Source organism: Zootoca vivipara, chromosome 2 (assembly GCF_963506605.1).
Source record: "Zootoca vivipara chromosome 2, rZooViv1.1, whole genome shotgun sequence".
In the NCBI taxonomy this organism is placed as follows: domain Eukaryota; kingdom Metazoa; phylum Chordata; class Lepidosauria; order Squamata; family Lacertidae; genus Zootoca; species Zootoca vivipara.
The window spans coordinates 44,777,060-44,802,797 of record NC_083277.1 but is presented as its reverse complement, the minus strand read 5'-3'; the positions used below and the strand labels follow the sequence as shown (position 1 = coordinate 44,802,797).

The window sequence follows — 25,738 nt, the reverse complement described above, 5'->3', positions numbered from 1 at the left end:
TTAATTACAATTCAGAATTCTAATTGCTTGTATAATTTAAGGATGAGGCCTTGTGCAGGTGTTAAAGGCACAAGAACATTCATTGATTCAAGATTATGAAAAGAACTAAGGTTGTTGTTTTTTGTTTTATTTACTGCCTACAAATATTCTGAATAATCTTCTCATCTGTTTCATTTGCAGCACTATGGGCAGTCTAAACCTTTTAATGATGCAATGGATATTCTAAATATGGTTTTTACTGCAGTGTTTACTGTTGAAATGTTTCTGAAACTCATTGCATTTAAGCCCAAGGTAAGAGAATTTACATTGCTTAGTTGGGATTAGTTATGCCTTTGGATCAGTTCTCTTAAAACCACATGTTTTTTTCTGATTAAAGAGACAAATAGCAAACAAGATTTCGTGGTAAAGTATCAGAGAAATCTTCACAGAACTATTCCATCTGATAATGCTCTGCATGCAACTGCAGGAAATGAGACGTAGAAATTTTTTTAAATGGTTGCTAAGTAATAGATGCGGTCAGGAGTATATTGTTGTTAAATCTCCTCTTTCTAAATCATTCCCTTCTAGAGCTAATAAGTATTCTCCCACCACCTTAAATTGTACACACACAACACAACAATTAATCATGAATTTTTGGAAACAATACTAAGGTTTAATAAATACTATGGATCAGAGAGTACACTTTAGTAGAATAGTATCACAAACCACTGTCACATAAATGGTCAGAATTAGAGCTGTTTGAACACACAAGTATTTACAAATAGGCTTTACTACGTAATTTGTTATTTTGACGGCTGTTTGTAAACATTTTCAAAGACGCCAGCAGGTTTGAACAATGATGAGCACTTCATATAAACCTGAATTTGAAACCAAAACTTTTTTAAAAAATTCAAAATTAGTTCATTCTATAATTTAAATATCCAGTGATACCTCGGGTTACAAATGCTTCAGGTTACAAACACTTCAGGTTACAGACTCTGCTAACCCAGAAATAGTACCTCGGGTTAATAACTTTACCTCAGGATGAGAACAGAAATTGTGGTCTGGCGGCGCGGCGGCAGCAGGAGCCCCCATTAGCTAAAGTGGTGCTTCAGGTTAAGAACAGTTTCAGGTTAAGAACGGACCTCCGGAATGACTTAAGTTCTTAACCAGAGGTACCACTGTATATATTTCTTATGTATAATTTCAACCACTTTCTTCTGCCTGTGGCATAGGTGCCAACTCCCAGATTGAAAAATCCGGGATCGGCACCGGAAGTCACGCTGCGGCCATTTTGAAACTGGACAGAGCAGCAGCACCAGAAGTTGCTTTTACGCATGCTCTGCCCATTTCCAAAATGGCCACAGCGCCAGAAATCGCTTCTGCGCATGTCCAGAGACTCCAGACATGCGCAGAAGGAGCCTCCCTGGGCCGGTAAGAATCCGGGGGATTTACAGGGTTTTTTAAAATCCAGGCTGCCAGCGGGAAACAGCTGGAAAAACGGGGGTTTCCTGGGGAATACGGGAGTCTTGGCAGCTATGGCCTGTGGGCTTGCAGCAAGCTTTGGCAGCCTGAGGGCCGCATTCCAGAACTGGTCGTGGCCAAGACCAAAGTGGGTGTGGCCACCCCACATACGCCAACCACACTTGCACACAACACACATCCATCCATCCTCTCACTGACACTCTCTCTCTCTCTCTCTCTCTCTCTCTCTCACACACACACACACACCTGTTTTGTCATGCACACATCCAGCCTCTCACTCCCACCTCCCACCCATACACATTTAGACTTGAAAATACCTTCTGTTAGTTCTTATAGGAATTTCCCACCACACACAAGTCTACTTGCAGTGTGTAGGGCATATTCCGTAGAGAATCACAGTGCATGGGGAAGGCTAAGCCTTCCTTCCCCAGCTGTGAAGCTCCTGAAAATAACCCCACATGGCAGGTGGAAGGATTGGCCTTTCAGCCTTGGCCTCCCCACCCTGACTTAAAATGCTGTTCTTGTTTGAAGGCAAAAAATAAATAAAAAGCATCTTCCTCTTTTTTTTGGAGAATAATAGCACGCTGCATCAATACTCTTCTCCCTGCAGAAAGGAGAGTCAAACTACTACATGTTCGTGGAAGTTCCATTGTTGGACCATCCTCTTATTTTATTAAAAGCAACTGGGGGAAGGGGTAATTTGGATTGGGGCGGGGTTCCTCTCCACGTTGATTACTAGCCATGTGTCCCCTTTCCTCCATGGCGCTCTTAGCTGTGGAGGAGAACTGTGTTGATTAAGCTCTTAAGCCTGTTAAGTTTTCCCCTCTGCAGCTGATACCAGCTTTGGAAGGGGTAGTTTAGGTGAAGGCACTAGTGCAAAGGCAGAGGGACAGTACCCCTCACTGTAGCCCTAAACTAAATTGAAGGGGGCATGCCTGGTTTTGGAGAAATTAAACAGCATCAGGAGCAAAGGCTAGTCCTACCGTTAGAAGAGGTGGTCACTTCAGGCATCAAAGGCAAGGGGCAAAGATGGGTGAGGACCTGTTGAAGGGCAAAGCCATGAAACCTGTTCGGCTTTCCTTAAGCTAGCCTGCTCTCCTCAGGTGCAGTGGAGAATGTTCTGCTGCTGACAGCGTTGAAGTAAGATTAAACTGTCCGTTTGGTTGGCTTTCGTATGTGAAATGGGAGGGAGGATGCCATCTTGTCCTTCACCTCTTGGGCTGGTCCTGATCAGGTGGATCCGATTACAGAATGTCCATACCATGCGTAGTGCTTGACCATCCTGATTTGCTGATGAGAAATTTGCAAATAAAGGTGTTTTCAATGCCAGCTGAAACTAATGTTAGATGTATAATTTCATGAAAGACAACTGTTGCCTAATTAGGTATGGAATTGTTTCCTTTTGCCATTTTGAATTAGATTTGTGTGCCAAAAAAGAAAAGATACCTAGTAAGTAGATGTACATTGGGTTTTTGCAGTGATGAAAGCTGTGAGATGTGTGATGCAAGTATACTTGCTGTGACTTGTCCATATATTGCATTCTCCCTTTTCCAGAGTCATCTTTATTTCTATTACTTAGTGTTATTTATTTATTTATTATTTATGTTTGCTTGCTTGCTTTGGCTTTGCACATTGCTGGGAACAATATCTGTGCATGCTGACAGGAAAGGTTTGCCTTAAGAGATTGGTATGTGACATGTTGTTCCAATATTCCTGCAGGTCCCATAGTATCTCCATTGGACTCATTCCTTCCAAGTAGAAATGTTCGCATAAGACTCTCACACCACGGTGATATAGGGTCTTCTAATTCCATCCTGCTCAGTAGCTCTGCTTGAGGGGAAGGGCTTCAGCCCACCAGCATTTCTTCAGGGGTGTCTGATTCCTGTCCATGGTTATTCTCCAAATACTTGACAGCTGTCACATAGGTGAACGGACCCAAACCAATGAGTGCCAAAGCTATGATTCTAATAGAAACATGGCTTACAATGCTTTATATTGCTTGAAATTCTTTTTTATGCTAATATTGTAAGAACAGAATGTGAAATTACAAAGAAAAATGAAGACTGTATTTCATAGGCCCTCTCTTCATGGGATAATCATGGGATTATCAGGAAAGAACCTGATAATTAAACTCCATACCCTTTAGAGATTTCATTGAACCAAATGAGTCTTCAGAAATATCTGGTGGTTTGGAATAACCCATGTAATAAAAGTATGGAAGTGCTATTTATGCTGGTTTGTTTGTTTTTATTTTCCTTCCCAAATTTGAGATTATGAGATACACTAATAGTACAGAGCAGGACTGTTTCAAAGCTGTTTTAAAAATATTTCCCAATAAGCACACACAAGAAGCTTAAAACTAGCAAGGCGCTTAAATGCTGCCCATTAGCTTTATGTTGTCTGTCTTGCCTTTCACCATTATGTCACAGTGTTTCTGTTCTGGGCACCATCTTTTTTCCATTTCAAATTGACTTGGTTCATTTTCAAGCGCTTCTTGAGGAATCTTAATCATACAGCTATCAAAACCGTCTGCATATGAGTGGTGCAATTTTGGGTTGGCTACCCTACTTTATCCCACACATATGTTTCAATGCTACTCTGTTGATCTTTTGATTTTCAGCACGATGTTAGCTTTCTCAACTCGTAGAAGCACACATTTACATCCCCTTCTCCCCTGAATCTTCAGAGTGCTGTGATTTAAGCTTTTTCACAGCTCATCCCTACAGGCAGTATTTTTTTCATAAACAATAGTGGTGGTGCACCAGAGTATTGAAGGACATCCTGTACAAGAAACCTGGGGGAGGCAATTTGCAACCAATGGATCCCAAGGGTCAACTTCTTCCCCAAATAGGCATGCTATAGGAATTTGATTTCTGTGATTTCCAGTGCAGTGCAAACTGACATGATATGCACACTCTGGACCTAATGTGTGGATCAAAATCTAATGAGCCCCTGGGATTGTGCACTTATACAAATTTTGTAATCTACTGCTTGGTTCAAAAAATATATACCATTTCCCCCCTTTAAAACATGTATTTTGGCCTAAAATACACTTAGAAGTGTAAATGCATTTAAATATTTCATTAAAAAATAATCACAGAGTAATGCAGAAGGCAGATGGAATGGACTTATGAATAAGCCAGTGTGAAATTGTCACAGAGTGGGAATAAATTGATCTGCCTATCCCCAGCCCCAGTAGTTTAGGAGAACAGAATAGCCACCCTAAGTTGTAGTATAGTTTCCAGCCTAAATGGATTGGAAAGTGGACTCCTCTGAGGTCGGGGGTATGGAACATCTGGCGTGTAGGCCTAATCAGACCCACCAACAGGATCCAATTCTCAACCCTGTCCTGTAGAAACCTGCTTACACTGCTCACATCTTTGCTTCAGATTCCTGGGGATCAAATCATGTCACATATCAGCCTTTCCTTCAGTAGACAATATTGTTTGACACCATGGATTTTTTGTTTGAAGTAATTTCTGTTTATGAAAAAACTAAACAGAAGTATGCAACTATTTTGACATTTCATGTGTAATCACAAACGTTTGCACCCTGCCTGCTCTGTTCAGGGCTATTTTAGTGATGCCTGGAACTCGTTTGACTCCCTCGTCGTTATTGGCAGCATAGTAGACATCGTTCTCAGTGAAGCCGATGTGAGTATATCCCAGCCAAACCCTTTCAGTCCCACTTCTTTCTGTTCTGTTTCCCTACTTATTTCTATTATCTGGACAAGTCACAGAATTTGGATATATTTCTAAACTGAATGCAAGCCATTCATAGTTCAGCTATGGCAATTTAGGAAAACAACTAGCTGCTGTTGGCTTCCCATTTTCTCAGACTTGAGGTGAAAAAAGCAGTACTGGTGCATTGCGGAAGCTCAGATTGTGTTTCTGTGTTATAACACTGTCCTTTTTCTTCTCTTTCTTTTCTGTTTCTGTTTTCTCGTGCTACTGAATGCTTGTCCTAACAGCACTATTTCACTGATGCATGGAACACTTTTGATGCCTTAATTGTTGTTGGTAGCGTCGTTGATATTGCTATAACAGAAGTTAATGTAAGTAACCACCGTTCACCCCACTACAAAGTAATTGCTGTCCATCAGAATAGAATAGAAAAGTAGAAATAGAATTAACGACCCATGAATCCCAACACCCTTTTTTTATTTGTTTCCGAGGAGTGAATTATTTTAGTACCGTACTATGTGAAGCAGTGGTTCTATCATTAACGCAGTAATGGCTGCTGACGGATGCACAAAAGCTAAGACTGAATGAATTTCAAGGCCATCCTATTACAAAGGTGTCTAAAGGAAATTCAGACCTGTACAACCTGTTGCTTCTCCCGTGTCTCATAGTTGACCAACTATAAATAGTAGCTGGATTGGGGCTGAGTGAACTTCCTGCTTTGTTGCCTGCCTGGGATTAAAAATAAATGGCTGATGGGCTGAACTTGATTTGATGACTCATAGGTTGCCTAGACCTGATTAGTGTAAGCAACTGGGGAACCTCCATTGCTTTTGGAGAATTCACTTTATTGGCCATGTCTGCAATGCACTTGTAGTGTATTCCTAAGCTATTTTTTGGAGTTGTTGCTAAGCCCATATAACTGCTGCTTGCTGCCCTGCCTCCAAATACCTTATTCTTCTTCTCCCAAAGGATACAGTCTCCATATTTCCATTAGAAGGTAGATAGTTTCTATTTCCTGGGGGTTATAGAGCTCCATGACTTTTATTCAAGTCCAACAGGATTCAAGCAGTTTCCAAATTAGGGTTTTTTCCTTCTTAGACATGCACAGATAAATAACCATTCTCTTCCATCATCCCTAAGTTCAGGGTTCTGAAGATTTTTTGAAGTCTTATACCCTCTTCAGGCTTAAGTGAACTCACTGTTCTTGTTCTCTGTGAATTAGAGGACAAAGGTCTGAATTGGGACGCTTCCTTGATCATTGGAGCCTTTCCACACATTTTAGAACTCTAATTTTCCAGGGTTCTAAAACACATAGGGAACTTCCACAAGTACAAGAGGCTTAGAATACAGGTGGCCATCCTTCCAACTTATGGAATTGGACATAAGACTTTCAAAATTGATTCTTGCATCTTAATACCTAGCAGGTGCCATGTGTTATTGTTTCCTAGAAATTCTGTCCTCTGGCTTTCTGGAGTACAGTGTTCATAAGAAAGCAAGTTACACAGATACCAACAAATTTTATTTTCATGCCTATATCTCACACATGAGGATTTCTCATCTAAATGAAACTTTGATTGAACAGATTCTCCTCTTTGCCCTTGAGACATACACAGATCTTGGCACATTCTACAACTCTGTGGCCTCTAAATATAGAAGAAAAGGGGAAATAACAGTGAAAGTAGGGCCCAGGAGGTCCCACCACTGATTATCAGCTGGTAAAGGTTAGTGGGCACAAATGAAGCAAAGAACTGGGGTGGGGTTGGAGAACCCGCAGAACAGCATGCAGGAGAGGAGAGTGGGGATCATTTCGTCTGGCAAGCTAAATACTTCTGCTGATAGTCAGAAGAGTGCAGTCTTGGATTCCTCCCTTTTTATTTGCACATCCCTCATTTAGAAGAAAAGTTGCTCCAGATTCAAAACCTGTACTTCCAGATGTTATAAAATGAAATATTTATGATTTTTTTTGCATGCTCAGTGTTTTTGCATTCAGGGGGCACATAAAGATTTGTTCACCAAAAGATACATAACTATTTCTGAATAGCAGACACTCAGATGCTCGACCCTATGCAAAAAATACTTTCCTTGAGAACTTATCCAGTTTCTTTAAGAACTGAGCTGCCTACTGTAAACAGAGCTGACAGCTTAACATTTATTGTAGTTTGCACATTTGACTTGCAATGAATAGATACTTTCACACTGTGTACTAATAACATCTATAATAATCCAGTTTTCAACATTAGTGTCTTCTTTTAAAGATAATGATGTCAGATTATTCATAATCCTAGAATAGTGCCGTTCTTGAGAGTGGCTAAGAAGACTTTAAAATTACAGTTTAACATTTTCAAATACACCCCCAATTAAATTATACCCTATTTTTACTCTTAACCTTAAAATGTTGTTTTAAACAAGCAATGACCGCTCCACACATCAAATGTGGGGCGACCTTTGCGTGGTTGCGTACAGCTGCCACCACCTTCCCGGGTAGGATGCCAGGGGTCTCCGCCTACCCCAGCCTAGTATCCAATCCTGCCTGGGGAGGTGTTGCCAGGTAAGGCCAGGTAAGGAGAGGGACTTTCTAGTTCACACAATAGAATTTGAATATTACCTCCAAGCACCAGTTGCCTTCTCTTTGATGTTTTCTTAATCCAGTAATGACTGAAATTGTCTGTAATAAGGGCCTAAAACCTTGTCATATATACCGGGACAGGAATAGATTAATACACCTCACTAGAGTAATGACCAGATCCGTGCCTAATAGTTTTTAACTTCTCCTTATTCCTTACCTTGTTTTAGAGATGAGGAGGAGGCGGGTTAGGCATTAAGTTTCTGAACTTGATATGTAGAGCATTGGGCTCATGCACACCTATATGCACCATCCTCTCTGGGTAAAAATATTTATTACATTTTTATCCCATCATCCTTCCAAGGAACTCAGATTGGTATAAATGGTTTGCGTTTTCCTGTTTTATTCTCATACAACAACCCTGTAGGTTGGGTAGTGTGAGAGAATATGATTGGATCACAGTTAGCCAATGAGATTTGAAGCTAACCAGGTTTCTCTGACCTACATCTTGACATACAATTGAGTTCAGCACACTGGCTCTCCAGAAGCATTGAACAACTTGGCTAAATACCATATTAATCTGAACTAGATCTCTCTGAATTTATTTTGCCTCCCTCTTTTGAAAGAGAGGGTCAAATAGTGGATTCATTGAAATCCACAATTCAAATAGATGTGCTTTTCTAGTGGGACCAAAATTACTTTGTGCATGGGCATGCAAGACCACAAAACACATCCCATTTAAAATAAGGTACCATTTGAGTTTCCTTTCAGTGTCTCGAGTACCGGCAGTCATCTTTAAATCTTTAAATTTGCCTAACTGCACGCTTCTTATGTGAAAGCAATGTCTCCATGGTGGTGTATTCTTGGAACTGGAAGTAGCTCTAGGCCCATAAACAAGATTGTGGCATCAATTTGCAGGATGGCAACATTTGCTGTGTCAAAATAATATCAATAGTCATTTGTACAAGAACCATTTTGACACATTTATTTGTACAAGAACCATTTTGACACAAGTGAGCGACTTGGACTTCTTAAATACTATTATATTCTACTCTATTGTAGCATTGCAAATATGTGTCAGTCTTATATTTGTGATATTCTAGGATTAGGAAATGAAGTTCACCAAGCTTCCAGAGAAACTTTGGGGAGGAGAGGGACAAGAAATTGTTGTAGGATACACTCGAAAGCCTAGAAAATGTCTTGAAACTCCACTTCAATGTTTATTGTTGCATTTGTTTCAATGAACTCAGGGACAGGTACCTTACTCTTACAATAACCATTCATGTGCTAAAAGAGAGCTACTTGCTCTACAATGAACCTCTAGACCAATCAGGGTTCCCCACATGTAAACCCAGCACTTTAGCCACTGCTCCATTCCGAACCAAAGCCTGCAGGAATAGGGGTGTTGTGAGAATTATAGTTCAAATATTGTGCTGTATTGATATACTGCTGAATTTCATGAATTTCTGTTGTGTTGTTTTAACTGGTTTTCATGTTCATTTTATTTTTAGAAATTTTTAAAGGCAAGTGAATATATACGGTATAAGAGTTTACAGATCAAAAGGTCTGTTAAAGGCCATAACATTTCTTTGTATATTTGCTCACATTTTGTCTAAAGGAAATGCCACATTGTACACAAAACCCCTGACCGACTCTAGTCATCTAAATGGTTCCATGTCACTCAGACATGTGAATTATTTGTGAACATTACATTCTGGAGACCAACTATATAAAGATCAATTGAAGGGCCTATTCTGTACCATTTCCCCCTTGGATATCCTAGTGGGCCTTAGTGGTGCTATACTTCTATATGTATGTACTATAAATAACCGCCAAATTTTCACCTCACTTGAAACAAATTAGTTGGAAGATTTCTGAAATGCTATTTTGGGACATGCAGACACCTTGGCCCTGTAAGGATTGTAATGTTCTCAATTTTAGCATGTCAAGGGTAAGAAACAGTTTGGATGGCTATTGCAGGGTTCCTCAAGAGCATGTTCACTTTGTGTTACACTGCTTGATTTTTAAAAAAAGCTTCAGTCATGGTGGTGTAGAAGAAAGAGCTGGTTGATTTTTTAAAAAATAAAAAATGCCATTTACTTTGCCTGTTTGATGGACTGCTAATGTTTCAGAAAGCACCGAAGGGGTGCACTGTCAGACTTAGTAGTTGTTGAGGTTAGGGCAAGATGTACATAGCCAGTAAGAGCAGAGTCTTAAAGTTGCTCAGAACAGCAAGTAAACACATCCCAAAAGTCTTTCCCAGGTCCAGAAAGTATCAGCTGATCTGAGGTTTTCTGCAATTGCGGATCACCTCCTTTCAGTTCCTTCACTGGTCAGGACTAGGTAATAGTATTCAGGACTAGGCGATTGCTGCCTTGCTTTCCCACAGGTCCTGACAACTATCTGCTCTCTTATATCTCTTATCTAGTGAACTTCATTAGCAGTAAACATGTTTACCATGAAACAGGGTCTCAAGTAAACGGATGGAATTTGCTTACGGAAACCTAATCATATTGTTATCACCTGAAAAGTTTCCCGAAAATTATTGAGCATTTAGATTTATATGTCACCCATCACCCTGAGGTCACAGGGTTACAACCACAGGCAACATGAACAAACTTAGTTAACAGGGCTTTCTACCTCTGGCTGGTACGGTAGTTTTGGAGAGACTGTATTCAGTACACTTCCAACCACTACAGTCTGTACATGCCAAGAGGCAAATTACTTGATAATGCTTTAATGAAAATAGTATTTTTATATTACATCTCTGATTCCCAGAGTGGTGAGATATAATTAAATGCTAACTACAGTGGCCCTCTATTTCCCCCTCCCTAATTGTCCACAGTGCGTTGGAAAGAGGACTACAAGACCAGTGTCATTTGTGCGCAATCTGGAGGGCAAGATTCATGCTTCTTTGACATAGGGAAAAAGTAACTGGCTTTGTTCATTTCCTGCACTTCCAGTTGTGCACTAAAACATCAAGTCAGTAGTGTTGAATATGGAGCGTTTCTCTCAAGAAGCACCTGGTTCACTTTGGCACTAAATGATTGTTAAATACAAGGAGGAGTAGGCATGAAGAAGTGCAAGTCTTTGTATCTGAAACCGTCCTTCACACGAGTGCTATTTCATCACAAGGGTGGCTCTTTTTGGAGTGCTTGTGTAATTTTTTTAAATCTAGAATTAATTAACACATGAATACTAAACCAGAAACGACTGAAGCTGGTGTATGTGTTCTTCTTGGTTCATTGATCTAACAATCACTTTGTAATATTTTCAGCGACTTTAACTCTGCAGCATTACCTTATTTTGGTTTTTATTGTTTTATTTATTTTGTTCCTTTTATATTTTTGTGTGTTTTGTGCTTCTTGTTTTTAACACTTTTGTAAGTCACATTGGGCTGTGTTTTAAGTGGAAGGGAGGAGTGTCAGTTATCTGAAACAAACAAATAAAATATCCACCCATATAGGATTTAGAGGATTATTATTGTGGTAAATGGTGGCTGGAAGGCACCTTGTATGTCTCCTTCCATCAACTGCTGTAGCCAGCTGGTGCCAAACATACTGCTTTCCTTCCATTTGGACCACATCAGCGAGGCCAAGAGAGGGGTGCTCTTGCCATCTGGGCAGCCCAGGACCTCCATACACACTGCCCAGGCTTGTGCCCTGGGGAGGTCACTTCAGTGCTGCTAATGCAGTAGTTTGACTTCACCCCCAGAGACACACTCCATTGTTTCTTGAAACAGACTGATGCAAACAAATAGTGTGAATTTAGAATAAAGATGGAGGTGAGCATGACTTGGCATGGCTAAGGGCATCTCCAGAACAGGTGTTTTTCCTGAATCCCCAATAAGAAACTCAATTGTGGAGAAACTGGCTTTTTCAATGCTCAGATTTCTGAATCCAATTTTTTTTTAATGGAAATGTGATTTTTCCCTTAGAAAGCAAATCCTTTCAAGTTAAAAGGGTTATTTGGATCGTAGCTGTATAATGATAAGAGCCAGCCCAATACATTTGGCACTTGAGATCATCCACAAAATGGTGCCCCCCTACCCACCAGGGTGGGGTGAGTGAAGATCTACATCAGGAACAAGGGGGGAACAAATATATACATTGGGAATCTGCTGCTCCCGTCAGTCTTGCCACATGAGGCAGTTACCTCACCTCATCTCATGGGTGGGCTGGCCCCGATAATGGTTGCTGTATAAACTACTGCAATCATTCCCTCTAAATAGCAAATTCAGCTAGTTGGATGCCATTAGTTTAGAAGTGAAACTGGACTGTCCCAAAATGGAAGTAGGCAGGTGGTTTCCTTGGTACTCAGAAGTATATTAAAAAAGAAGGCATTTTTAGCAATGGTTTGACATGACCCTGTGGGGTTCCAGGTCTTAAAGAATAAATATAACAATTAAACCTATAGAGAACAATTACTGGTAAGTCTATAGCAACTCACACTCCAGTCTGGAGACAGAACTTCCAGGTTCCCACTGAATGCCAAAGGCCTGAGCTCCTGTCTTTGTTGCTGCTTGGCTGTGTGCACATGTGCGTGCACTGCTATATAGTCTTGGATTTTTCCACTGTTTTCTATTGGTGGTTCTCAGTTTCACCCTAGGGAAGAGGAATGAAGTTCTTAAGAATGAGAATGATACAGCTCTACTAGCCCTGGATGATCCAGTATAATGCTACATTAGTATTCAGTCTGTAGTTGGTTGCTATCATCTGTGAAGAAAGCCCTAATAGCCAAATATGAAGATGGCACAGGGTTTAGAATGGGGCATGCTTAAGCATGGGAGTAGCAGCAACACTCTCATGGTGTTGTTCTTAACAAACCACCCCATGTCTAGGGCATCATAACACTGTCCTCAGCAGTCACAGGTTAGCTGCTACAAACAGATGATTAAGACTGCTTCGTTTAAAGCCGAAGGAGATATGTGATAACAGGAAGGGACAGAGAAAGGTTCCTCCTTTAAGCAGGAAAACAAAAAAGGATTTTGTGTCATTCTCCTGAATACCTGTCCCACTGTTTGTTTGAAGATGATACGTTTCTTAAATATTTGTTTTGCCCTTAATGATTGGACGGCAACCATTCTTAAGAAGGCATACAAAATTAAAAAGTAAACTGAGTACATTCCAGTGTAGTGGCCTCCACTGCTGTAGGCAAACTGAGGAAATTAGTATTGAGAGTTACGATACGTATATGAAATATACAAAATATTTACAAAATAGGTGGCGAGAGGTAAGAAGGAAGGTACAGCATGCATGATGCTAGGTCCCTGTTCAGGCATTTTAATGTGATGTTCTTCAACCTTTGTGTGAGGGACAGGGGATATCGCGAAGTCCCTCCCCTCCTGAGTTCAAGCCCATCCCCGAGCACAGGGGAAAGCAGAGAGAGTTCCGATGCCAGTGGGGAAGCAGGAAGTCGGGGCCGAGGCTCAGGCAAGGTAGAGGAGCCAGGGTCCCAGGTGGGACAGGAAGGGGAGAATAAGGGGGGGAGACCCATCCCCCCAACTCCGGAATTACGCAGAAAGAGGAGGGGAAAGAGGATGGGTCTGCCAAAGCTTTTGTGTTGGAGAAAGACGCGCCAAAAGCCATTAGGAGGTTCTGAAACCGACTGATCACATCACTCCGTGTAAATAGCAATGACTTTAGCACTGTAAATATGCAGCACCAATAAAAGAATAAAATGCAGAGCTGCGTAGCGTCGTTACTCTGAAGTAGTCCACTCCGGCCACTGTGACAGCAACCTCCTAATCCTTTTTGGGCTACTTTGGAGTTGCCGGGATGAGCGTGTCAGAGGCGGAGAGATGGCGGCAGATCGCGGAGCAAGCCCAGCAAGAACTGCAGCAGCTGTCGCTGCAGGCGCAGGGGGAATTGAAGGCAGCTAAAGAAGAGACTAAGAAGGTCCAGGACGACCGGCTACAACTTGCGGAACAGGTGAGAGCGCTACAGGAAAGAGAGCAGGAATTAAGGGCGGTGGCGGTAGACCTCCAAAACAAGCTGGATGCAGAGAAAAACAAGGCGGGAGGGGCACCCCAAGTCCAAGTGCTGCCAGGAAGGAGAGCCGGGACGCTAGTAAGCAAGTTCAATGGAGACCCGAGGGAATATCAGGGCTTTGAGACTGAGATTGTGTATGCTCTTGAGCTGCACCACGCTGAGTTCCCTGATGATGAGCACAGGGTAGCGTTTATTGTGGAGCACCTTACCGGGGCAGCCAGGGAGTGGCTAAGACCGTTAATCGCAACAAAGAATCCTTGCATGAAGAATGTCAAACTATTTCTAGAAGGTTTGAAAACGATGTATTCGTCCGATAGTCATATGGACCAGACTAAGGAGGAACTTCATAATTTACGCCAAGGAAATATGACAGTTCGCGCGTATTGGGCGAAATTCACCATGCTGGTGCACAGATTGGGGTGGGAACTAGAGTCACCCCCAATGCAAGCGGCGTTCTACTTGGGGTTGCATGAGGAGGTGAAGGATGAGCTCTCGAGAGGTCCAAAGCCCAGTAATATGGATCAGCTGAGCAAAGCGGCTCTGGCGGTGGGGGTGAGACAGGAATCCCGGTGGAGCGACAAGCAAGCAACGCGCGCAAAGCGGGCTTGGTTCCCACGGTCGCAGGAGAAGCCACTCCCCCCACAACCCTTTCAAGCCACGCCTGGGGCCAGTCAGGACCAGGAACCCATGCAGATTGATAGCGCGCGCGCGCGCGCGGGCTTTTCAAACCCCAGCAGCGCCAAGACGCAAGGAGGGAAGGGGTGGGAATTGCTTTCTCTGCAACTCCCCCCAGCATCTCGTCAGAGACTGCCCACATCGCAGGGAGTGGCAAGGAAAGGCGGGAACGGCTGTGCCCTCCCCCACTGACGCAGCACCACAGCAGGGGAACGGGAAAGCCTGGCTGCAGGAGACAAGGGGCAGCAGCCAGGCACAGTCAGCAGACAACAGCCCCAGCCCACCCACCCGCACAGAGAGGAGCAGAGCCAGCCCACCCCTCCCAGAGCAGGAGTGGTTCTAGAAGTGACGCTCACGCTCCCAAATGGCTATCCCCTGACGGTCCTCGCCCTAATTGACAGTGGTGCCTCAGCCAACTTCTTCTCGAGAAACTTTGCAGAAGAGCACCAGATCCAGCTTCTGCAGCTGGATTTTCCCCTGCACGTGGCAACCATTGACGGCAGAGAGCTGCTGGGAGGGGCCATCACTCATCAAACCCCCCCCATGAGAATGACGGTGGGAAGGCACTCAGAGACACTGGCATTCAACGTCACAACCATCTCAGACCCCCCCATCGTCTTGGGCATGAGCTGGCTGGCGCGCCACGACCCCTCCATCAGTTGGCACCAGAGATGCATCACTTTTGGATCGGACTTTTGCCTGGAACATTGCATGCAGCACCAACCAGGGGAGGGGCCTCCGATAGCCACGGTGGCCACCATGCACATCAAAGGGGGTGAGGCGATACCCAAGCCGTACTGGGACCTGCAGGAGGTCTTCAGCGAAGCGGAGTCCGACCGCCTACCCCCGCACAGGCCTTTTGACTGCCAGATCAACCTGGTGCCAGGGGCAACTATACCCCCAGCCAAGCTGTACGCCATGTCAGACCAGGAACTGGAGGATCTGCGCGCTTTCATCGACAAGAACCTCAAGCGGGGGTTCATCAGAGAAAGCAAGGCAGCAGGGGGCAGCCCAGTCTTCTGGGTGGACAAGAAAGACACGCAACAGCGCCGTCTTGTGGTGGATTTTAGACGGCTGAATTCAGTAACAGAGCCAGTGGCTTTCCCCATGCCCAGAGTGGATGATCTCCTGACAGCGGCACGCAGGGGCAAGATTTTCACCAAGCTAGACCTGAGGGGGGCGTACAACTTGATCAGGATCCGGGAAGGCGATGAATGGAAAACCACGATGTTCACGCCTCTGGGCTCTTTTGAATATCTGGTGATGCCCTTCGGGTTGCAAGGGGGCTCAGCATGCTTCCAGGCCTTCATGCACCACGTCCTGGGGTCCCTCCTCTTCAGGAAATGCTTGGTCTTCCTGGATGACATCCTTATCTATTCCGATGACCCAGTGCAGCATGTGAAAGATGTCAGGGAGGTGTTGCAGCGCCTGAAGGAGAACCACCTGTATGTGAAGCTGGAGAAGTGCAAGTTTCACACCAAGGAGGTGGACTTCCTGGGCTACAAGCTGTCAGACAAGGGGCTGGCGATGGACAAGGACAAGGTGCAGGCCATCCTGGACTGGCACAGCCCCAGGACGCGCAAAGATGCCCAACGCCTACTAGGCTTCGCCAACTTCTACAGGAAGTTCATCAAGAACTTCTCTCGCGTTACGGCTCCCATCACTGACTGCCTGAGAGGCAAGCAGAAGTTCAGGTGGACACCAGAGGTGCAAGCAGCGTTTGAAAGCCTCAAGAGGGTGTTCGCCTCAGACCAGAACCTGTTCCACGTGGTTCAGGACGCGCCCCTACGCGTGGAGACAGATGCTTCTGATAAAGCTGTGGGCGCCATTTTGTTGCAACTGGACGCCAACAGAGAGTGGAGACCCTCTGCCTTCTTCTCCAGGAAGTTGACCCAGCCAGAGCGAAACTACACGGTGTTTGATCGGGAACTTCTTGCGATCCACGCTGCGTTCCAGCACTGGAGACACTTCCTGGTGGGCGCCAAGCACCCCGTCCAGGTGTGCACAGACCACAAGAACCTGGAGTTCTGGAGAACTGCCAGGGTGCTCAACCAGCGGCAGATACGGTGGGCAGAGTTCTTCTCGAACTTCAACTTCTCCATACACTACATCCCGGGAGAGCAGAATGTCAGGGCGGATGCCCTCTCCCGCAAGCCAGAGTACATGGAGGAGGAGGCGCCACCGGCACCCAGGCACATTTTCCCCCCGTCAGCATGGTCCTGCGGAGCAGCAGTGGTGAGCGAGGCGGAACTCACAGCACTGACGGCAGCGGATGAATTTGCCAACCGCATCTTCAGAGAACTGAGAAGGGGGGGGGGAGCAGGCAAAAGACTTTGCAGAACGCAGGGGGCTGCTTTTCTACAAGGGTGCACTGTACCTGCCCACCACCCAGCTTAGACGTACGGTCCTCAAGCAGATGCACGACAACCCAACGGCGGGTCATTTTGGGAGGGACAAAACCGCTCACCTAGTCATGAGACACTTCTGGTGGCCAGGGGTGCGGGAGGATGTGAGGGATTATGTAAGGGGCTGTGACACCTGCCAGCGGGCAAAGGTGGTCAGAGCGCCACCAGCAGGTTTGCTGGAGCCCTTAGCCACACCGCACAGGCCGTGGGAAGTAGTGTCCATGGACTTCATCACAGACCTGCCGTCGTCCAGGGGCAAGACCGCAGTGTTGGTGGTGGTGGACCTCATGTCCAAAATGTGCCACTTTATACCGTGTGCCAGGGCGGTCTCTGCAGAAGGGACAGCCAAACTGTTTGTGGATCACGTATTCAGACTGCATGGATTACCTTTAAGGGTTATTTCGGATCGTGGCCGCCAATTTGTTTCCAGGTTCTGGCGGCGGCTCATGAACCTCCTGCAGGTGGAGGTCAGCTTGTCGACGGCTAGACACCCGCAGACCAATGGACAGGCGGAGAGGGTCAACGCCATTCTGCAGCAGTACCTGAGATGCTACGTCAGCCAGCGGCAAACGGACTGGGTGGATCGCCTGCCACTGGCAGAATTTGCCTACAACAATGCGGTGCACGTCTCCACAGGGGTGTCGCCCTTTAAGGCCAATTACGGGCGTGACCTCAGATCTTTCCCAGAGAGGGAGGGGGAGGAGGAGGAGGAGGGCCCACAGGCTGAGGATTGGGCAGAGGAACTGGAGACGGTGCACCAGCAGCTCAGAGAACACTTGGAGAGAGCCAAGGAAGCGTACAAGAAGGGGGCAGATCGCCACAGGCGACCGGGGGAGGTCATTAGGGTGGGGGACAAAGTTTGGTTGTCCTCGGAGGGCCTTCCCATCAGAGGGCGATGCAAAAAGCTGGCGCCCAGAAGGTTGGGCCCCTTCACGGTCACGCAACAGGTCAACCCGGTGGCATACAGGCTGGCACTGCCAGAGGACATGAGGGTGCACCCTGTGTTTCATAGATCGCTGCTGTCGCCGTACAGGGAAAGCAGCAGGCTCCGAGACAGCGAACAAACCCCTGAGGGAGGGGGGGAGAGGGAAGGCAGGGAGCAACTCAATGAGGCCACGGCCATCCTGGATTCAAGGTGGGGGGTGGGGGGACTGGAGTACCTCATGGCATGGGAGGATGCTCCACCGTCCCAGAATGAATGGGTCCCAGCCACTCAGATACAGGAGGAATTCCTGGTAGAAGAATTTCACGCCCTCTTTCCCCATAGACCCAAACCCTGGCACATGGAAAGGGAGGGGGAGGGGGAGGAAGCACGGGAGAGCAGTTCACCATGGCGCTGGGAAGCGGAGTTTGAGGAACCAGAGGATGAGGTATGGGTGTCACCGAGATCCACCCAGTCAGAGGAAGGAGCAGATTGGCAGAACATTTTTACCCCCACCAGCTCTGATGCCACGGACTTTTTGGGATTCCCATCCTCCCAGGCGGAAGGGGGGGGCTTGCAGGACTGGGGGGAGGTGTTCACACCAACGGGCTCGGAAGGTACTGAGTTCTTAGGCTTCCAGTCGTCACCGACACCTGGGGGGGACCTGGGGAGGGGTGAGGGAGAGCTTGGGAGGGGGGTGGATGTGAGGGACAGGGGATATCGCGAAGTCCCTCCCCTCCTGAGTTCAAGCCCATCCCCGAGCACAGGGGAAAGCAGAGAGAGTTCCGATGCCAGTGGGGAAGCAGGAAGTCGGGGCCGAGGCTCAGGCAAGGTAGAGGAGCCAGGGTCCCAGGTGGGACAGGAAGGGGAGAATAAGGGGGGGAGACCCATCCCCCAACTCCGGAATTACGCAGAAAGAGGAGGGGAAAGAGGATGGGTCTGCCAAAGCTTTTGTGTTGGAGAAAGACGCGCCAAAAGCCATTAGGAGGTTCTGAAACCGACTGATCACATCACTCCGTGTAAATAGCAATGACTTTAGCACTGTAAATACGCAGCACCAATAAAAGAATAAAATGCAGAGCTGCGTAGCGTCGTTACTCTGAAGTAGTCCACTCCGGCCACTGTGACACTTTGGTTCCCAAATGTTGTTGGACTATAACTCCTATTATCCCCAGCCAGCCTAGCCAGTGGTCACAGGTGATGGCAGTTGTAGTCCAACAACACCTGAGAATCCAAGATTGAAGAGCGCTTTTCTAATGAATACACATAGGTTAAGGTGTTCCTGCCACCACCATCCTTTGACTATTGTCTATTAATTAGGCTGCAGTCCTACCCATACTTACCTGGGAGTAAACACTATTAAACATTGTGAACCTGTCTTCTGAGTAAATGTGCACAGGATTGCACTGTTTAATATTCAAGTTTAATATCCAGGTGTGTGTGTGTGTGCTATTTTAAATGTATTAAAACATTTAAAGATAAGCAAAACACTGCTAGTTTTTAGCTCACTTGAGGCTGCTAAACTGCAGTTTATAAACAAAGGTTCTTAACATATGGGACATCCGTGTTGCAGAGCGAGCATGCTTTATTTGAGGAACTATTAAAACAAGATTTAGTAGCCCTCTTCTTCCATAGGCACAAACGTTAGGAGACAGCTCCTCATGTGCTTCAGCCAATGTTCAATCAATATTTTGACGGACTGTGTGTCTGCTCAAATAGCATCTGTGGTTGATATAAGTAGGTCATACTGTAACTTCATAATCATGTGGAGCCTTTAGAAGAGTCTGTCTGTATCTTTAGTTGGCTGACAGTGCTGAGTGCCCTTTTTTTATATCTCAGCTATCTCTGTCTTGTGAGTCTTAACCTCTCCACTCTCTGTATAAGTGATGATGTGATCTGTGCTTTTCTCTCCTGTCCTGTCTTGCCTGTATTGATTTGCCTATCTGACCACAATATCTTAACTCCCATTCTTCTGTTCTCTTAAGATTAGCAATAAGTAATGATGCATACAGTGATAGTGAGCATTCATAAGAGCACATGAAGAGCACGACTGGATCAGACAGCGGAAGGCATCCTGTCCAAAAGCATGCCTAGCAACTTGTTTCCCACAGTGGCCAACCAGATGCCCATTTATTTTATTTTGGTCTATCTATATCCTGCCCTATACCCAGATAGCTCTGGAAGGGGAATGATAAAATTCAACTAAATGCTGAAATCTCAATTGAAATTAGCACAGCACACCAAAAAAAAATACAATGAAACAGCATGCTCCCAATATTCACACAGTGGCTCAAGTGCCCAAATGTCTAAATAAGCAGCTTGGTTTATAGTTTCCAGCTGCGTAGAGAAAGCATTCCAGAGCCTATGGGAAGCCCACAAGCAGGCAGTGAGCACAAGAGGTCCTCTCCTGCTGTTGTCCCCCAGTGACTGGTGCCCCTAGGAATGTTGCCTATGGCCCTTGAGGTAGACTAGTAGCCATTGGTAGCCTTATTCTCTATGAATTTAATTGTGTGCACAGCATCAGACTGTATCATAAACAAATACGTTCTAAAGATATGCTGTCAACATTTCACAGTTATTTCCTTAACAATGTTCCATTCACTTGGCAGTGGATGCAAATTACTTTATGCAAATAATTTCTTTCCGTTCCTGTTACTATTTTGTTTGTGGTGGCTCCTTTCTTTCTTTTTTTAAAAAACACCATAGTGCAGCTACAAATTACTGACTCCTTTTCTGAACAATCCAGAACCATATTATGCCCCAACATGACCAATGAGAAATAGTTTAGCTAGGGTGGAGATCTCATGTTCATTGCAACAAGCTCTCCAGTGGATTATCCATCTCCTATCCAGGAGAGAAGTTGTTATTTATTACATTTTTATCCTTCGTTCCTCCAAGGAGCGCAAGGTAGCTCTCTCCCTTGGGTCTGGTCCAGAAGCTCCATCTGCTGCAGGATGCAGTGGCCAAATTGCTGCTGGAGCCAGATAGCTCACAGTATGTGACAACTCTGCTAAAACACTTGTGCTGACTACTCATATGCTACCAGGCCAAGTTCAAGATTCTCATGTTAATATACAAAGCCCCGAACAATTTGGGTCCAGGACACTTTAAATCACAGCTCAGTCAGTGATCTTCCTGAGAAGCACTGTTAGTGGTTCCCCGTGTTTCAGAATACCAACTGCCTTGAAATAGAAGTTGAGTGTCTCCGATCTCATGCTGCGGAATACCTTGGCAGGCACCTGCTTCTCCAAAAGGCAAGAAATCTGCCTGCATCGGATTCCAAGAGGGAATCTGACAACTCATGGCTTTCTCACTCTGCCTCTGGCTCAAGGTTAAGCACAACAATTCAACTGTTCAATCACAACAATATGGTTAAAAATGCAACTATGGTTTAGCATTGCGTGCACAGCCTCGGGTTTGTGTTTGCCGTCTCTACTTTCCTCCAGCACAGCTGCAAGGAGAAACTAAATGTTGCTTCCATTTCTAATTAATCATAGCTTAGCATTTTGAGTCATAAACTGTGGTTAATCTTTATGATGGTTTATTGGAAGAAGCCAGCTTCATAACAAGGGCTTAAAGTTGGTTCATTTGACTATCCTATAGTTTTTAAAAACTAAATACAACACCCCACCCCCCGTATTTCTACATGTGAAACCCTGGTTAGTTAAAAATGAAAGTTCAGTTCCTTATGGCCATATTGGATAAGGACTGGGGAGCAAATGAATCTGCATTAGGATATTGGCATATCCAAATGCAGCCTTCAAAACTGTTAGTTTCTGTTTCTCAAAGATAATTTGCCAAGTATTCATCTCAGAGCCATGGGAATTGCCCATTCAGCAGTTCATCCCCAGTTATTTATTAACTTCAATAGATTCACATATATTTGTTCTCTTCTGTCTGTGTTTCTCCTTCCTTCCTTTTTGTCTGTCTCTTCAGAAAGATAGTTGTCGTGTTTCTGCTGCTACCAACCTTACATCAGATCGCGACACAATTATGTGTTGCATCCCACCAGTTGAAAATCAATGTTTCAGGGAAGCCTTACATAATTTTAGTACATTCTCATAATTCAGCTATAACGAATACTTTCTTACTTATTTATAGCAGACATGCAATATTTGTCGCAGAAATGTAAGCTGCAGTGATAAAGCAGAGCTTTTCATGTGTTCCCCCCCTTTCCAATCAGCATCAAATTATCAAACTGTTCTTGCTTCCTCTTTGTGTTTAAGTTGAATTATTTTTAAAGGTCTTTGCTTTTATTTTAATATATTATGCTCATAATTTTTTCAAGCTACAGGCATTTTTTTCCTCCTTTATAGTCAACTTACATTATTTTTAAAGGTCTTTGCTTTGATTTTAATATATAATGTTCTTAATTTTTTTTAAAGCCAAAGCCAACTGAAACTGTCACTGTCACAACTGATGAGTCTGGGGTAAGATTAGTAAACTGACCCCAGTGATTGATTGTACCTCTACTTGAGTTTATTCTTTTTACCATGTCTCTTTTCTCCACTGGTTTTTTCTGTATTTTTTCATGATTGTCCTACTAGAAAGGTGTATGCAGTGATTTGGTTTTGTTGTCAATGTACCTATCAAACTTTACTACAGACAAACCCAACGTGACCCTATTAACAAACTGGAAAACTTGGAAATGCATGCATTGTGTGAAGCATTTCTACAGGTCCTGTGTGCTAGCATGTAATTTTTCCTGTCATACCATGTTTATATAAAGTGGGAAAAGACCCCAGAGACACATTTTCAAATCTTACCTCTTTCACCTCTGCATTTATTGTTGTTTTTCTTTTCCTGAAATGTTGCGTGTTCTGCATTTTGCTTGGTCTGATGTTTCCGTCATACCCTTTTAGAACAATGAAGAGAGTGCTAGAATCTCCATCACCTTTTTCCGCCTTTTTCGAGTGATGCGATTGGTAAAGCTCCTCAGCAGGGGTGAAGGGATAAGAACTTTGTTGTGGACATTTATTAAGTCTTTTCAGGTAAGTTTAATGGTTAAACTCCTAGCTTCTAGGGGTCAAAATACAATCATTCTGAATAGCAGTGACCCTATAGTTATGGTCAATTAGTTACGGTATGTGAAACAGCAGGAAGCCACATAGACAGGTGCACATCAAAAGACAACAATTGGATGGAAAGATATATTTTCTGTTGAGAACACATACACATAGAGAACACATCCAGATCCATTGCACATGATAGTGATCTATGTATCACTTAAACTGTGCACATTTCTTGAGAGTACTTAATCATTTTCACAACAATCATTTAGCGTGGCAGTCCAACTGAGCCTTAAGCAAGAGCCCTGCTGTTGGTGTTGGACTCCAGCTCCCAATTGTCCCAGCCCTGCTGTTGGTGTTGGACTCCAGCTCCCAATTGTCCCAGCCAACATGGCCAGCGGTCAAGGATGATGAGAGTTTTAGTCCAGCAACATCTGAAGGAGCCACGGGTTCTCTACTCCTTGCGTACAAGGGTTAGTGACCTGGCTTAACAAGTCTCCTTTCCCCAGCTAATGATATGGCTGTCATTCCACCAGTGCCAATTCTTAATTCCAATTGTCTGCCTTCATGTTGTTGTTTTTTAATTGTTCTTAAGCAGGTTGAAAATAAGAACTTTCTGAAACAATTAGAGTTTAATCATTTTTAAAAGGCACTTGAAACATTTTGACTTGTGCCATAATAGCTGCAGAAGTATTTATTAGCCATGAAGCCTATTTTTTGTCCATTTAATCCAATGTAAATTTCACTGAGTTTAAATGGGCTTACGCTTAAGTAAGTGTTCAAAGGATTGGCATTTAAGCATAATATATCATTGTAAGCGTTAGGTATTTATGCATAAAATTATATCTCTCAGTCTGGCTCCACATTTAGTTTTTAGTTTTTTAAATCAAGCCCATGTCCAAATTTGGCTCTTACCAGTTCACTGAGAATTCTTGATGTGCAAGGAAACTCTAATCTGATATAACATGTTGCTACTTCAGCTTTCTAACCCCACTTGATGTTGGGTAATTGTAAAAGTGGAAACATGAAGTATGATTACAATCTGCCAGTCACAATATGATTATGGTGTGGTACCCGAAAGGATACACAGTTGATATAATCACTAATACTTTTCACACAATAGCATCAGAGCTAGAGGTTTGTAATGTTTTTAGGAACTAGAAATGGTCGAAACTTTCCCATTTGTTCTACTCAAGAAACTAGGTCATGCATTCTCATGCTTTGAAATTCAAAATGCTGCTGCTGGTTTTTAAAACAGTTGGTCATTTTAAAAAGAAATTCAGTGTACAAGGGAGTGTTGTCGTCGTCATCATAACATCCCAGGGTGAATTACAACCATTTAATAAGGCGATGTTAAAAATAGATTAATGTAATGCTAGAATAATTGACTGCGGTCAAGTACAGTAGTACTAAAGATCGTGTATTTTCAGGGGCTTCTTACCACTGGTCTCTATGGTTCATTAGATCATTCTACTTGTCTGCCAATAGATGAGATATGTAGTTTAAGCCTACCTGAAGACAACTTGCCAGCCCTTTAAGGTGAAGCACTCATTTCTCAGAGGTTGAGCACATGCCCTTCGTGGATAAGATTCCATGTCCAAATCCCAGCATCTGTGCCATTGCAGAAACAGCACTGGCAGAGACCTTCACCCGAGACCCTTGAGAGTCACCAACAAACAGCAGATAGTGCTAGACGTGTGGTGTTATTTAGTATAAGGGAGCTTTTTGTGTTCATAGCATTTTAAATATCCACACAGGTTTCAGTTTACAAGCCACTCACTGCAGGATAGGCCAAACATTTTCAGGGAGACTGCAGAGAGGGATAAATGATTTGAAAATGGCAATCAAATTGTATAGGCAAAATGCATGCAAAATAGCTTCAAAGGATATACCAGTTATTTTTTAAAATAATAATAATCTTGTTTTTCATTTTAGGCTCTGCCATATGTTGCTCTTTTGATAGCAATGTTGTTTTTCATCTATGCGGTTATTGGAATGCAGGTAATTAAAAACCATATTTCTTCTGCATTAAAGAGGCTGTCACTGATCAGTTTATAATGTATAGCAACTGCCTACCTCAACATTCCATTTATAGCTTAACTGTGTATGTGCATTCTCTAAAACAAAGGTGAGGAGCCTTGACCCATGGGCTTAATTTTGTCTGACATGGGCCCCTCATTTGGTCTTGTGAGGCCATTTTCACTACCCCATCAGCACCTACCTCATGTGATGTCAGGTGTGGGGCAGATAGAAATGCCTGGCTCAAGTGTGACCGGGTTTCCTATGGGGAACTTGAACTGGTCCCTGCAGAAAGCATGGTAGAATTCACCACCAGTCAGATGTTGGGTGGTAAGGCTGAATCCTGCTGGATCAGCTGAACGCAATTGCAAAGTCTGTTGCTGCAGAAAGCAGTTTTTGCACTGTGGTTCCCAAGTGAGCTCACCAACCAGCTGTTTGTCAGGCACTGTGGAAAGTGCTGTGGAGGGGCCTTTGACAGGCATAATAATGACATCTAGGAGTTGACAGGTGGGTTGTCCCACCTACCTGCCATAGTGTTAGGGTCAGAGAGTGATCTGGCTTGTTTGGTTCCCCAAACCCCAGAGTAGATTTTCAAGGGAGGCACATGCAGGGAAGGAGCTGAGAGGGAAGTCCTGCCTATAAAAATGAACTCTCTAACATTTATGGAAGGAAAGTTCAGATCCAAGTCATACAGTAGTAGTTTTTTTGCAATTTACTGCCATGGCCATTAACACTAACTTAAAAGGGGCTTAGACAAACCCATGGAGGATAGTCTTGCCAATAGCTCTCAGCCATGTTGACTAAGGGTTGCCTCTGTTTTCAGTATGCCACCCAATCCCAGTTGCTGAGATCAAACAGTGTGGGGAGGGCTTTTACTTTCAGGATCTGCAGGCTTCCTGGAAGCATATTGCTGACCATTGCTAGAAGCAATATGTTAGACTAAATCAGCCTTCCTTTACCTGCTGCCTTCAAGGTTTGGCTGGGTACCAGCTCCCATCAACCCCAGCC

At 44.2% G+C, this 25,738-nt stretch overlaps 1 protein-coding gene across 2 annotated transcripts in view; it reads left to right on the top strand.

The window, feature by feature from the left end:
- The window catches only part of CACNA1D (calcium voltage-gated channel subunit alpha1 D), a 208,356-nt gene that overhangs the window by 141,836 nt on the left and 40,782 nt on the right, over positions 1–25,738 (top strand). Inside the window, exons 29-33 of one of the 2 annotated variants that reach the window (XM_060271439.1) lie at positions 181–291; positions 5,034–5,117; positions 5,435–5,518; positions 22,565–22,693; positions 24,647–24,712. In XM_060271439.1, the coding sequence (XP_060127422.1) occupies positions 181–291; positions 5,034–5,117; positions 5,435–5,518; positions 22,565–22,693; positions 24,647–24,712 (474 nt within the window). The remainder of the gene's footprint in view (positions 1–180; positions 292–5,033; positions 5,118–5,434; positions 5,519–22,564; positions 22,694–24,646; positions 24,713–25,738) is intronic. The other variant, XM_060271438.1, reaches the window with a different exon arrangement.